Source organism: Oryctolagus cuniculus, chromosome 1 (assembly GCF_051225735.1).
Source record: "Oryctolagus cuniculus isolate XC-2025 breed Fujian yellow rabbit chromosome 1, ASM5122573v1, whole genome shotgun sequence".
NCBI classification, from domain to species: domain Eukaryota; kingdom Metazoa; phylum Chordata; class Mammalia; order Lagomorpha; family Leporidae; genus Oryctolagus; species Oryctolagus cuniculus.
This window is the reverse complement of record NC_142867.1, coordinates 213,075,081-213,089,340: the sequence shown is the minus strand read 5'-3', so window position 1 is coordinate 213,089,340 and position 14,260 is coordinate 213,075,081. Positions and strand designations below refer to the sequence as shown.

The following is a 14,260-nucleotide window of genomic DNA, read 5'->3' as shown; positions in this document are numbered from 1 at the left end:
GTTGCCCCTCTTCCAGGCCAGCTCTCTGCTGTGGCCCGGGAAGGCAGTGGAGGATGGCCCAAGTCCTTGGGCCCTGCACCCCATGGGAGACCAGGAGAAGCACCTGGCTCCTGCCATCAGATCAGCGCGGTGGCGGCCATTGGAGGGTGAACCAACAGCAAAAGGAAAGACCTTTCTCTCTGTCTCTCTCTCTCACTATCCACTCTGCCTGTCAAAAAAAAAAAAAAAAAAAAAAAAAAAAAAAAAAAAAAAAGAGAGAGAGAGAAATGCTTTTGAGACATCCAGGCAGAAAGAGTGAATGGGCAGTTGGCTGTTCCCATCTGTCACTCGGGAGAGAAGAGCAGACCGGAAGTGATGACTCGGAGTTACTAACAGCTTGAGGGTGGTGGAGGCCAGACTCTTGCCCTTGAGCCTCCAGTCTCCTCACCCCTGTGTGCCGTGTTCTCTTCTTTCTCACTGGTGGCCAAGACACTTGAACTTTGGGCTGGTGCCATGGTGCAGTGGGTTAAAGCCCCAGCCTGCAGCACCGGCATCCCATATGGGTGCTGGTTCAAGTCTCAGATGCTCCACTTTCAATCTAGCTCCCTGCTAATGTGCCTGGGAAAGCAGCAGAGGATGGCTCAAGTACTTGGGCCCCTGCACCCACATGGGAGACCCAGAAACAGCTTCTAGCTCCTGGCTGTGGGGAGCAACTGGGAGCAACTCGGACTAGACTAAGTTACTGGAATTAAGACTTATTCTATGCATCTGCTCTCCCACAATATGGCGCTGGGAGAGGAGGAAATAGCTTCTTCACAGCTGCCTCCAGTTCAACCAATAAACAGCAGGACCTGCTCCTGATTGGAGGAGAGCAGCGTACTCGGCGTGTGGGTAGCAGAGTTGGGATTGGTGGAAGAGGACTATAAAGGAGGAGAGAGACAACATGCACCAGGAACATCTATCTGAAGGAACACCTGTGCAGCCCCCGAGAGAGCCGGCCAGCGGTGTGCCGCTCCCCCGCGGAAGTGGGGAATATGGCAGGGGGAACCACCCTTCCACGGAGGTGGAAGGGTCGGTAGCCCACCCGGGAAGAACCAGCAGCAAACCCGGGGAGGGCCGAGCAGACAAAAGAACAACGCAGGGTCCTGTGTCGTTCCTCCACGTAGACGGGGAGCGACACTGGCTTTGGATTTGCTCAGCTCCAGCCATCAGTGGCCCTTTGGGGAGTGAACCAGCGGATGGAAGATCTCTGTCTCTATCTCTACCTCTCTCTATAACTCTGTCTTCCAAATAAATAAAATAAATCTTTTAGAAAAGACACTTGAACTTGCAGGTTTGGCTGTTCTGCAGCCCTGCAGACATCTCCTGGCCCAGTCATGAGGGAGGTGAGCAGCTCCTGGGAACCCTGCATTGATCTAGCATTAACCTTGGACCTGGTGTCAACAGCTGGGCTCCTTGTTTGGTTCTGAGGCCACTTACTACCTGGGCTTCAGGCTTGTTAACCTGGTCTCTGCTGGCACTCCGCTGAGTACATTGGTGCATCTAGGATGATGACCTTCGCCTGATTCAGGGCCATTTTCTTCTTCAGATTTATTTATGTATGTGCTTATTTGAAAGGCAGAGTGATGTAGAAATAAAGGCGGGGGGAGAGATCCTCCATCTGCTTGTTCACTCCCCCAGTTGGCTGCAGGAGCCAGGAACTCCATCTGGGTCTCCCATTTGGTGGCAGGGGCTGGACTGGAAGCGGAACATCCAGGACTCGAACCCACACTCCGGTATAAGATGCTGGCTTTGCAAACAGTGAATGCCCCTGCAGGGACACAAGCCGGTACCTCAGGGCTGTTTCCTGTCCCAGATTCCTCTTGGCTATCCTGTGCTTGTCCTTCTATCACCTGCTTTGTTCCAATGAAAATTTCATTGTTCATTCATCGATGTCCTCATTCAGCAAATATTCCAAAGAAAGGTGATCAGAGTTGAGATTTCATAATGTAAGTCATTTTGACTGCTTCGTCAAGGTCGTTCTTAAGTGAAGCTGACTGGTTCTTCCACTTGGGGTGCATGGTAGTGAGGCTAGCATGGCTCATGCCACCCTCCTGGTGCCTGGGAAGCAGCCAGCACCCTTGCCCTCCATTGCTTTTCTGCCCTCAGTGCACATTTCCCTCTTCTCCCAGAGAGAACCAAAAGCAGCATCAAGAGCCCAACCTCCACCCGCCTCACTGAAGCAGCAGTGGAACTTCCTACCCAGCTGCCAGATCAGACGGGATTTAGCTAACCCATGATTTAAAACAGACCTTTGATCTTCCTGCTCACTCATGGCTGTCACGGGTCTATTGAGGGCTCTGCCCTGTGTTGTCCTCTTTCTGGGACCCAGGCTAAGGGGGCAGCTCTCTGCCACATGGAACATCGCTAATCACAGTGGCAGAGGAAGCAATGTCACACACTGGCTCTAAAATCTGTCAGTGGAAATGAAACCCGGCACCTGGGCTCATGCTCTGTTGGCCTAAGTAGGACACATGGCCATGCTGGGGGGAGGCAGTGAAGTGCAGCCCTCTTGTGTGCCTGGGAAAGCTGAGCCAGAGTTACCTGTGACCAGCACACATGACTGCTGCGGGCCAGTATATGTGAGAGCTCTTCATGGCAAACATCTGCTGCTGGACAGGCACAGGATGTGCTAATGTTCTGGGAGGACTTCCTGGAGAGGTGACCATGCAGCAGAGACCTGAAGGTAGCCACTTTTTTTTTTTTTTTTTTTTTACCTCATTTCCTTTCAGGCCAGGCCAATTCTTCTGTGGGCAGGTGCACAACGCAAACAGTGGCTTGCGTTTCTTAGCAATAGCTTTTCAAAGCCCCTGCTCTCAAAGAACATGATAGAAACCGGGCATCTCTAATCCAGAAATCTGAAACACTGAGAAATTCTAAACTTTTTGGGCACTGATGTCATGCCACAAGTGGGAAATTCAACACCTGGGCTCATGTGATAGGTCACCATCAAAACACAGGTGAACTAAAAATATTGTATAGGGGCTGGCTTTGTAGTTAGTGCAGTGGATTAAGCTATTGCTTGTGATTCCAGCTTCCCATATTGAATGCCAGCTCTAATCTAGTTTCTTGCTGATGCACCTAGAAAGGCAGCAGAAGAATCACCCAATTTTTTGGGACCTGGCCACCCATGTGGGAGAGCAGGATGGAGTTCCTGGCTCCTGAGTTCAGCTTGATGCAGATCTGGCTTTTACAGTTATTTGGAGAGTGAACTCACAGATGGAAGATCGATTCATTCCCTCTCTCTCTCTCTCTCTCTCTCTTGTTCTTTCAAACAAATAAATATTTAACAAAATAAAAATGTTATATAAAATTACCCAAAGCAGTATGTGTAAGATGTATGTGAAGCCCGTATGGATTTTGTGGTTAAAGCTGAGTCCTATCCTATATCTCATTAGGTATATGTATATAGATCAAAATCCAGGAAAGTCCAGAATATTTCTGGTCACCTGTACATGATGTTTTCAGTGGTTTTCCATGATCCACTGGGAAGGGCAGCTCCTCTTTTGTATGAGAGTTACCACTAAGGTGATACCACTCACTGAATGATCAAAGCCTTGTTAGAAAGCTGTGTGATAAACTTCTTTGAGTTCAGGATCAAGAACTAGTGTGAAAATCAAGTTGTAAATATTTATCAACAGGATATAAAAGCAAACAAAAGCTGCATATAAAAATACCGTAAGGAAATACACTGTTGACAACAGTGAGGGATTTTACATTTATACATTTTCTAAGCTATGTAAAAAAAAGTAGTATATTTTGCTTTGTAATGACAATAAATTACCCTCTCCAGTACTTCTGGAACTTTCCTGTGTTCCAGAATTATCTGGGGGTCACATTAAACTTAGATTGGTAGAAATTTACCCTCAGACATGCTGGCTCGAAGGACTTGGGTGAGACCTGAAAATTTGGTTGTTTTTTTTTTTTAATACCAGGTTTCAAGATAAGACTGGTGATAGAGCCGGCGCCGTGGCTCAATAGGCTAATCCTCCACCTTGCGGCGCCGGCACACCGGGTTCGAGTCCCGGTTGGGGCGCCGGATTCTGTCCCGGTTGCCCCTCTTCCAGGCCAGCTCTCTGCTATGGCCAGGGAGTGCAGTGGAGGATGGCCCAGGTGCTTGAGCCCTGCACCCCATGGGAGACCAGGAAAAGCACCTGGCTCCTGGCTCCTGCCAGGATCAGCGCGGTGCGCCGGCTGCAGCGGCGGCCATTGGAGGGTGAACCAACGGCAAAAAGGAAGACCTTTCTCTCTCTGTCTCTCTCTCTCACTGTCCACTCTGCCTGTCAAAAAAAAAAAAAAAAAAAAAAAAAAAAGATAAGACTAGTGATATTCCAGGGACCATACTTTGGGAACAACTGCTACAGAAGTGAAACAGACCAGTTATGGGGGTGGGCAACATGGTGCAGCAGGCTAAACTGCTGCTTGGGACACTTGCATTCCATGTCAGAGGGCCTGGGTTTGAGTCCTGCCTGTTTCAACTCCAGCTTCCTGGTGATGTACAGCCTGGGAGGCAGCAGATGAAGTCTCCCGGACTTGGGTTCCTGCCACCCATGTGGGAGACATGGATGGTTCCTGGCTCCTACCTTTGACATGGCCCAGCCCTAGATGTTCTGGGCATTTGGGGAGTGAACCAGAAGATGGAAGATATCTCTCTCTCTCTCTCTCTCTCTCTCTCTCTATATATATATATATATATATATAACATGTATATATGTATATTGCATATGTATATATATATTTCAAATAAATAAAAATAAGTCAATAAACTTTTTTGAAAGCCCAGTTGCAGCCCTTTTCCTTGCTGTGCAGCTGGTGGTCCACCTGGCATAGCTCTTGATTCCCGGCGTAACTGAACTGGAAGCTGTCACGATGTCCAGAGCCCTTGATGTCCTGCAAATGAAGGAGGAGGGAGAGCACCTCAAGGTCCTTGTACTAGGCATCCGCTTCGGTGGCGCCACCCTTGGCTTCCACATGGAACAGCACCTCTGCAAGAAGAACAGTGATGACAGCTACTTCATAAATCCAAAGAGAACCTGGGAGAAGCTTCTGTGGGAGGCTCACGCCATTGTTGGCATTGAAAACCCTGCAGATGCCAGTGTCGCATCCTCCAGGAACCCTGGACAGAGGGCTGGACTGAACTTTGCTGCTGCCGCTGGAGCCACTCCTGTTACCCTAGTAACGGGGACACAAGGCCCAGACTCTACATTCATGGTGTTTGTGATATCTGTAGCCCTCCTATTGAGTCTTTTCTTCTTTCATTCTGGCCACTTCACGCTCAGAGCTTCAGGCCTGACCTCTGCTTCTACAGAGATCCTAAAGAAATTGAAAAGGAGGAGCAGGCTGTGACCAAGGAGGAATTTCAGAGGGAATGGACAGCCCCCACTCCTGAGTTTACTGCTACTCAGCGGGAGGTCACAGATGGGCTGCAGGCTGCAGGTTCCCTCTGTGCCATCCGGCAGTTCCGTCCTGAAGCGTGGCACACTCAGCCCACCACTGAAAACCGGGCTGCAGCCCCACTGCTCAGGCCACCGAGTGCATGGAAACAACTGCTGTGTGGGCTTAAGCTGCGTTCTTCTCCAGTCTCCAAAGCAAAATGGAAACGAGGTTGCTGGAAAAGAAACATCAATTTCTAAACAAAGACCAAATGTGGAGACAGCCACCCTGCTTCTGAATATTGTTCTGAACTGTGTGACCTTGCAATACTTAACATCTTTGATTGTCACTGGTCCTTTTCCATAAAATCAGTCCTGGGGGCCAGTACTGTGGCACAGCTGGTTAAGCTACTGCCTACCATGCCGGCATCCCATATGGGCACTGCTTAGAGTCCCAGCTGACCCACTTCTGATCCAGCTCTCTTCTTTGCCTGGGAAAGCAGCAGAGGATGGCCCAAGTGCTTTGGCCCCTGCACCAACATGAGAGACCTGGAAGAAGCGCCTGGCTCCTAACTTCAGCCTGGCCCAGCCCTGGCCATTGCAGCCATTTGAGGAGTGAACCAACAGATGAAATATCTCTCTCTAACTCTGCCTTTAAAATAAATAAGTAAATTTTTTAAAAAGTGAGTTCTGAGGCCGGCGCCATGGCTGACGTGGCTAATCCTCGCCTGCGGTGCTGGTATCTTGGGTTCTAGTCCCGGTTGGGGTGCTGATTCTAGTCCCAGTTGCTCCTCTTCCAGTCCAGCTCTCTGCTGTGGCCCAGCAGGGCAATGGAGGATGCCCTGCATCCGCATGGAAGACCAGGAGGAGGCACCTGGCTCCTGGCTTCAGATTGGCACAGCACTGGCTGTAGCGGCCATTAGTGGAGTGAACCAACAAAAGGAAGACCTTTCTTGCCGGCGCCGCAGCTTACTAACCTAATCCTCTGCCTGCAACGCTGGCACCCCGGGTTCTAGTCCCAGTTGGCGCGCCAGATTCTGTCCCGGTTGCTCCTCTTCCAGTCCAGCTCTCTGCTGTGGCCCGGGAGTGCAGTGGAGGATGGCCCAAGTCCTTGGGCCCTGCACCCCATGGGAGACCAGGAGAAGCACCTGGCTCCTGGCTTCGGATTGGCGCAGCGCACTGGGCACAACACGCCGGCCATAGCGGCCACTTCGGGGATGAACCAACGGAAAAAGAAAGACCTTTCTCTCTCTCTCTCTCTCTCTCTCTCTCTCTCTCTCTCTCGCTAACTCTGCCTGTCAAAAAAAAAGGAGGGGGGGAGACCTTTCTCTCTGTCTCTCTCACTGTCTAACTCTGCCTGTCCAAAAAAAAAAAAAAAAAAAAGGAAGACCTTTCTCTCTGTCTCTCTCTCTCACTGTCTAACTCTGCCTGTCAAAAAATTTTTTTAAAAAATGAGTTCTAGCCGGCACCGCAGCTCACTAGGCTAATCCTCCGGGGCGCCGGCACACCAGGTTCTAGTCCCGGTCGGGGCGCCGGATTCTGTCCCGGTTGCCCCTCTTCCAGGCCAGCTCTCTGCTGTGGCCAGGGAGTGCAGTGGAGGATGGCCCAAGTGCTTGGGCCCTGCGCCCCATGGGAGACCAGGATAAGCGCCTGGCTCCTGGCTCCTGCCATCGGATCAGCGCGGTGCGCCGGCCGCAGCGCGCTGGCCGCGGTGGCCATTGGAGGGTGAACCAACGGCAAAAGGAAGACCTTTCTCTCTGTCTCTCTCTCTCTCTCACTGTCCACTCTGCCTGTCAAAAAAAAAAAAATGAGTTCTGAGATGTACACTTTTTGTCTTATAACATCCCTGAGAGTTTGTTGCCGTGGAGGACATGACAGAGTTAGAATGACCACATTCTTCTTCCTCCGCGGCACCTGCAGAGCTGCTGCGTCATACAGCGGGGGTTGTCTGCGACGTCATGAAGTCTGAGCTCTACCTGAAAAGGCTGTCTTGAGGTGATGGATGTAGGATGCTTGGCGTGGAGTTCAGCACAAAGTAAAATTGCTTCAAACGACCATGGATTTTTGCTCTTATTAAAAAAATAATAGGAATGGAGAGCAGGGCGGCACAGCAGCTGACAGTGTGAAAATGAGGCCCAAATGGAGATTGATCTCCTCTCTTCGGTTTCTTCTCCAGGCAGACTTCAGAGACAGTAAATTACCGTGCTGTCCTGGCCAGTCTTCCCCACTGATCCCAGCCGTGACCCTGAGGCCTTTGACAGAGACCGTCCCCACCGTGCAGACCGTCTACACCCCCCGGAAGCCTGTTGCTCTGGCAGCCAGGTGAGTCAGATCAGCCGCAGGCACTGGCAGGTTACCCTGGGAACAGGGAAGCCAGGCACAGACTCTCGGCCATGTGTCTGTGACATCTGTAACCCTTCTATTGATTCTTACCTTCGCTTATTCTGTGTTCATGGAAATGCTACAATGGGTAGCTGTATCCCAGGAGCACAATGAACAAAACTGATTCAGAATTCCAGCCTGGGGCTCACGTTGTGGTTCAGCAGATTAAGCTGCCCCTTGCCATGCCAGCATCCCATATCTGAGGCTGGTTTGGGTCCCAGCTGTTCCGCTTCCAATCCAGCTCCCTGCTAATGGTCCTGGGAAGGCAATGTATGATGGGCCAAGTACTGGGACCCTTGTCATCCATGTGGAAGACCCAGATAGAGTTCCTGCCTCCTGACTTTGGTCTGGTCTAGACCTGGTTGTGGTGAATAGCACAGCAGATGAAAGAACCCCCCAACCCATTTTCTCTATTTTGTCTTTCAAATAGGTAAACAAATAAATCTAAAAAAAAATAAAAAATAAAAAAAACAAGAGTCCTACCCTTACAGGTTAGTGTGTGTGTGGTAGGGGAAACAAATGGGTGTGTGTGCACACAGGTGGATGAGTGTGTGATAGTGCAAAGGAGGAAAATGAAAGCAGGAAGACAAGCTGGATGGCCTCGTGGAAGTGTCATTTAAGCAGTCTTTTTCTCCCCAAAGATTTATTTATTTATTTGAGAGGCAGAGTTAAACACAGAGAGAGGGAGAGCGGGAGAGAAAGGTCTTCCATCTGTTGATTCACTCCCCAAATGGCTGCAACAGCCAGAGCTGGACCAATCCAAAGCCAGGAGCCAGGAGCTTCTTCTGGGTCTCCCATGTAGGGACAGGTGCCAAAACACTGAGGCCATCTTCCACTGCTTTCCTAGGTGCATTAGCAGGGAGCTAGATTGGAAGTGGAGCAAACGGGACTCGAACCAGCAGTGGCAGTGGCTTACCTTGCTATACCACAGCGTTGATCCCTAAGCAAAGGCTTGAAGATAGTGAGGGAACAGGCTGCAGCTATCTAGGAAAAAATCAGACCACACAGAAGGAACAGCCGGAGTTAAGTCTCCTGACATGGAGTGTGCCTGGCATGGCCAGGGAAGCTGAAATGGCCAGTGCGGCCAGACCAGGATGAGTGACAGGGGAGAAGGCTTATGAACTAGGGGGCTGGGACCAGATGGAATAAGGCCTTGTTGACCGTAGTAGAAATTTTAATTTCTGGCCAGCACTGCGACTCATTTGGCTAATCCTCCGCCTGCGGCGCCAGCACCCTGGGTTCTAGTCCCGGTTGGGGTGCCGGATCCTGTCCCGGTTGCTCCTCTTCCAGTCCAGCTCTCTGCTGTGGCACGGGAGTGCAGTGGAGGATGGCCCAAGTGCTTGGGCCCTGCACCCGCATGGGGGACCAGGAGAAGCACCTGACTCCTGGCTTCGGATAGGCGCAGTGCACCGGCTGTAGCGGCCATTTGCGGGGTGAACCAACAGAAGGAAGACTTTTCTCTCTGTCTCTCTCTCTCACTGTCTAACTCTGCCTATCAAAAAAAAAAAAAAAGAAAGAAAGAAATTTTAATTTCTATCCTGTGTGAGGTTGTTAAACTTGGTTGATACATTTATTTAAATTTTTTTTATTTTTTATTTTTATTTTTATTTATTTATTTTTTGACAGGCAGAGTTAGACAGTGAGAGAGAGACAGAGAGAAAGGTCTTCCTTCCGTTGGTTCACCCCCCAAATGACCGCTATGGCTGGCGCGCTGTGCCAATCTGAAGCCAGGAGCCAGGTGCTTCCTCCTGGTCTCCCATGCGGGTGCAGGGCCCAAGGACCTGGGTCATCCTCCACTGCCTTCCCAGGCCACAGCAGAGAGCTGGACTGGAAGAGGGGCAACCGAGACAGGATCCGGCACCCCAACCAGGACTAGAACCCGGGGTGCCGGTGCTACAGGCGGATGGTTAGCCAAGTGAGCTGCAGTGCCAGCCTAAAAAAATTTTTTTTAAAAGATTTATTGATTTATCTGAAAGGCAGAGTTACAGAGAGAGCAAAGACAGACAGAGATCGTCCATCCACTGGTTCACTCCCCAGAGGCCACAATGGCTGGGACTAGGCCAGGAGCTTCATCCAAGTTTCTCGTGTGGGTGTAGGGGCCTAGGCACTTGGGTCATCCTCTGCTGCTTTCCCAGGAACATTAACAGGGAGCTGGATCAGAAGTGGAACACCAGGGACTTGAACCAGCACACATATGGGATGGCAGCATGAAAGCAGGCAGCTTAACTCGCTACTCCACTACACCGGCCCTGGTTGAGACCTTTAAAGATGTGTGTGTGTGTATGTGTGTGTGTGTGTGTGTAAACAGTGGAAATGAGCACCTTAAATATGTAGCTGAACCCAAGGGCCAAGACATCAGAGGCAGCCTCTCAGAGCAGCCAGTTTTACTTCACTTGGTTTTACTCATTAAAACATAAGGCATTCTCTTTGTTAAGCTGTTCTCTTTCATAGTCAACCAATTAAGCTCTGGGGAAAATTGCATATGAAACCAACTTAAAATGCAATTTACAGAAGTCTTCCCCGGGCATCTTCCCAGTCATTCAGTGTGCCAGATCCCGTGCCAGGTTCTGGGGTTGTGGAGGTGAAGGACATAGACTCAGTCTACCCAGGAGCTCCTCAGGGGGAGCCTATAAGCCAGAAAACCTCAGGTCATTACAGTGCTGTCAAGCATAGAGGGTCCCTTAGGAACCAACAAAGGACAGTCAAGAACTGCGATCAAGAGAGAATCCGGGGGCAGGTGTTTGGTGCAGCGGTTAAGACGCTGCTGGGAACACCGCATGCCATGGCGGAGTGCCTGGGTGGGCTCCAGTCCTGGCTCCACTCCTGATTCCAGCTTCCTGCTACGGCTCCTGGGAGGCAACAGGTGACAGCTCAACTACTTGGGTCCCTGCCACCCATATGGGAGACCTACATGGAGTTCCTGGCTCTTGGCTTTGGCCTAGCCCAGCTCCAGCTGTTGTGGGCATTTGGGGAGTGGGTGGGTGGGGGGATATCTCTCTCTGTCTCAGTCTCTACTTTTCAATAAAAGAAAGGACCTGGAGAGTGACACTGACGTGGTCTGCTGCTACAGTGTGTGTGATTCTGTCTCATTATCTTGTCACTTCTTCTTCAGTGCAGAGACGCTCCGGCAGGAACTGGAGAGGGAGAAAATGATGAAAAGACTGTTGATGACCGAACTGTGAAATTCTCCCTGATGCCTGGGGGTTGGCATGGTGCCTTCTGTCCGTTTCCTTTCTTCAGGCTTGGTGTGCTCGCCCTAGCGCAACACTCAGCTGTGGGGTGCCCTGCTCGCCCAGGTCGCCGTGATTGGTGGAAGCCAACTTCTGGCTTGAGTTTTATTGGAAAAGTTATTTTATGTCTCATGCGCATCGGAGTCTTTCTATGACTCAGTGTAACTGAGACAGGAGTTGGTAGGTTTAGGAGAAGAAAGGTGGGAAACCGAGGGTTCCTTTTCCGGCATCCCTGTGTGTGTCTGTTAATAGGCACAGGGATTAATACAACATGGAATCCTTTGCTCTCTATCTAAAAACCATGCGATTTTGTATGATTGAAACTTGCACCACGCTTTGACTGTTTGTTAAAGAGTCATTTTTAATGAGAGAATAATTCTTTACTGCTGGTTTTTCATTTACACTGACCTTATGAAGTCCTTAACATTCGTTTTTATTCAGACGTGAGTAACTGAACTAAAATAGAACATCACATATTACCATAACTGAAGGTACTTCAACTTAGCTGGAAATATAACCTAACTTGTTGGATAGGATATGATTTGGGATAAGCAGAATTTATCATTGAACCCAACGTAGAAAATTCTAGTTTCAATTGTCAAAAAAATCCTCACAAGGTTAAAATGATTCAACCTCAAGAAGATCCATTTGGGTGTTCCATACAGGAAAATTATTTCTAAAGTTGATCACTTCGTGTCCTATTGATAAAACCTCGACTAGAGGAAATTTTGCTCCCTTTTTATATAGTTTCAAGAAATTTTTAAATTTTTATTATGCACTTGAACAACTTTGCAGGAGTAAAGGAACCCCTCACCACAAACTATTCCTCTAAATTATCTCCCTGGCTTCCTCAGCGAATATGCACATTTTGACATAACCATGATCAGTTTGTCCATTTTCTTTTGTTGTACTTCTCCACTCAACACTTTTCTTATCCACATGGAATCACTTTCACCATTCTAAATGTCTTTATATCCATGTAAAACTTGGTTAGCCTCCCTTCTCATTATTCGATATTTGAGTTATATCTAATTTTTCACTCTTATAAGTAGTGCTGCTATGAATGTCTTTGTTAAAAAAAAATACGCCTTCTTTGGATTATTCCCTTAGGAAAATCTCCAGAGAGGGATTACAAGGTTAAAAGAGCATGAAATATTTTATAGCTCTTGTTTTATATTGCCAGATTGCTTTCTAGAAAAGATCCAATCTCTGGGTTGGAAGGACCTTAAAGGTCATATAGGTCAACCCCCACCCTCCTCCCCAATGCTTGAACCCCCTCTACAATCTATGATGCCACCAGCAGTGTATACGCATTTCTATTGACCAATAGCTCTGCCAGTGTTGGGTTTTGCCGTCTGTATTTATTTTCACTTGTTTAATAGGTGTGTATAGTTGTTCTTGAAGAGTTGGTTTATTTCATTAACTGCTAGCAAGGCTGAGCACTTTTATCCTGTGATGATTTCCTAGCTGTGTTTCCTTGAGTGTAAAATCTCCATCCACTTCTTAGGACCTCTTGTTCAGTGGAATGGATGCCGTACATCTGTGTCACAACTGCGCTTTTTTGTTGTATCCTACAGTTTGCTCTCCTGTCCCTATCCTTCAAACCGAATGGTGCCAATAATTTGATACTGATGACGATATATATATAAAAAAAGACATGCCTCATTTGCTGGCATTGTAAAATGCGGTATGTAAGCAAGTAGTGACATCACTGAGGATTAACTCTTTAAGTGCTGAATCTTTAAAATGTTCATGTTTTTTGAGAGAAATCTTTCTACAATGGATAACACACTTCCCTGCCTTAGTAAACAGAGTACAATGGAGAGTATTTATCCTTTTCTGGGTGAGTCATGGCCATCATTACACACATTGGTCCCTTTGGGACCTTGGTATGATACAGTGATGTCATCAGGAACTAGCAAAATCTGTAGGGCTTGGCTTGGCCTCTTTTAGAATATTATGTTGTTGTCCCTGATGGGGATTTTTGTTTTGTTTTTTACTGCTGTCTGTTCTACCAGTGGAGCTGTCTGGGGCGGTTGTAGTGTTTGGGGCCCCTTCTCCCCTGTGGCCCCTGGCTGAACTTTTAAAAACAGCTTTAGCTGTTCTTGATATCATGCACATGATACAAAATGTGTTCCTGTACAGTATGGGGTTGTCACCGCTTGCCAATCCAGCAGCCCTCCTCCTCTTCTAAACTGCTTTCTGCAGCCTCCACTCTTCGCCTCCTGCTCTCGATGGAAGCCTCTACGACACAGCTGCAGGTGTCTGCAGGCAGCCAGGAGACCAAGCAGTTCACGTGCGTCGAATCTGCTTTGCTCCCGGGGAAGAATGCATGGGCTTTTCAGCCGCTGTTTCCAGGAGACCTGGAGTCTCCTGCTTCGTCCCCACTTCCCCCTGGGCTTACAGATGTTTCAGAAGGTGATGTCACTGGAAGTCTGACCACAGCCAAACCGGCTGTTACTGCCTAGGAAAACCTAGCACCTTTGGCAGCTCAGCTCTAACCAGTAAAATCAAGAAGATACCATGGTTGCAGCAGTTGTCCTGGTTATTTGCCTCCTTGAATGTACTTGACATTGTGACTGGAGAGAGTGAAATTGTACTGCCTGGATGCTAGCAACTAAAATGAATTGGTACGATTGTTTCACCTTTTATAGACTCAACACCAAATCAACAGCACCATACTTGTACCCAGCACATACCTTAGGGCCATGGGGGGAATTGGCTTGCTGATATCATCATTCCAGAGCTGGGGCCGAAGACTCCCGCTGGGCACAGTGGGTTACTGTAGGGATCTGGTAATCCTCAACCCACGGGGCTTATGAATTGCACATTGCACAGGAGGTCCTTATGTTGAAAGAGTTGTAAAACAAGGTCCTAGAACATTCAGAAGATCCCACAAGGGTGTACCTAGAATTTCACACTGCCCAAATAGCACAGGGATATTCCGACGTTGTTAGCTTTCTCTCACCATCTCAAAGATCACGGCTTTCAAAAAAAAAAAAAAAAAAAAGTTCAAATAAAATTCACTATGTAAACCATTGAAAAGTGTACAATTCTGTGATTTTTAGTGTATTCACAACTTTGTGCCAATATAACCACTATCTACTCCCCCCACTCATCCCTTGGAAACCACTAATTTCCTTTTCTGTCTGGGTTTCTGTCTGTGGCTTTGCTTTTACTCTGGACATTTCATGTAAATTGAATCATACGTTATGTGGTATTTTGTGATTGGCCGCTTTCACTTAACATAATGTTTCT

General features: G+C 48.5%; 1 protein-coding gene across 4 annotated transcripts in view; it reads left to right on the top strand.

The window, feature by feature from the left end:
* EPB41L4B (erythrocyte membrane protein band 4.1 like 4B) overlaps positions 1-14,013 on the top strand; it is a 158,590-nt gene extending 144,577 nt beyond the window's left edge. For 3 of the 4 annotated variants that reach the window (XM_051843327.3, XM_051843328.3, XM_017346908.4), the window contains 2 exons: positions 7,567-7,712; positions 10,885-14,012. In XM_051843327.3, coding sequence (XP_051699287.3) covers positions 7,567-7,712; positions 10,885-10,954 — 216 coding nt within the window. In that variant the 3' untranslated portion in view covers positions 10,955-14,012. Of the gene's footprint in view, positions 1-7,566; positions 7,713-10,884 lie in introns of all 4 variants that reach the window. The other variant, XM_051843334.3, reaches the window with a different exon arrangement.
* Positions 14,014-14,260: the final 247 nt, after the last annotated feature.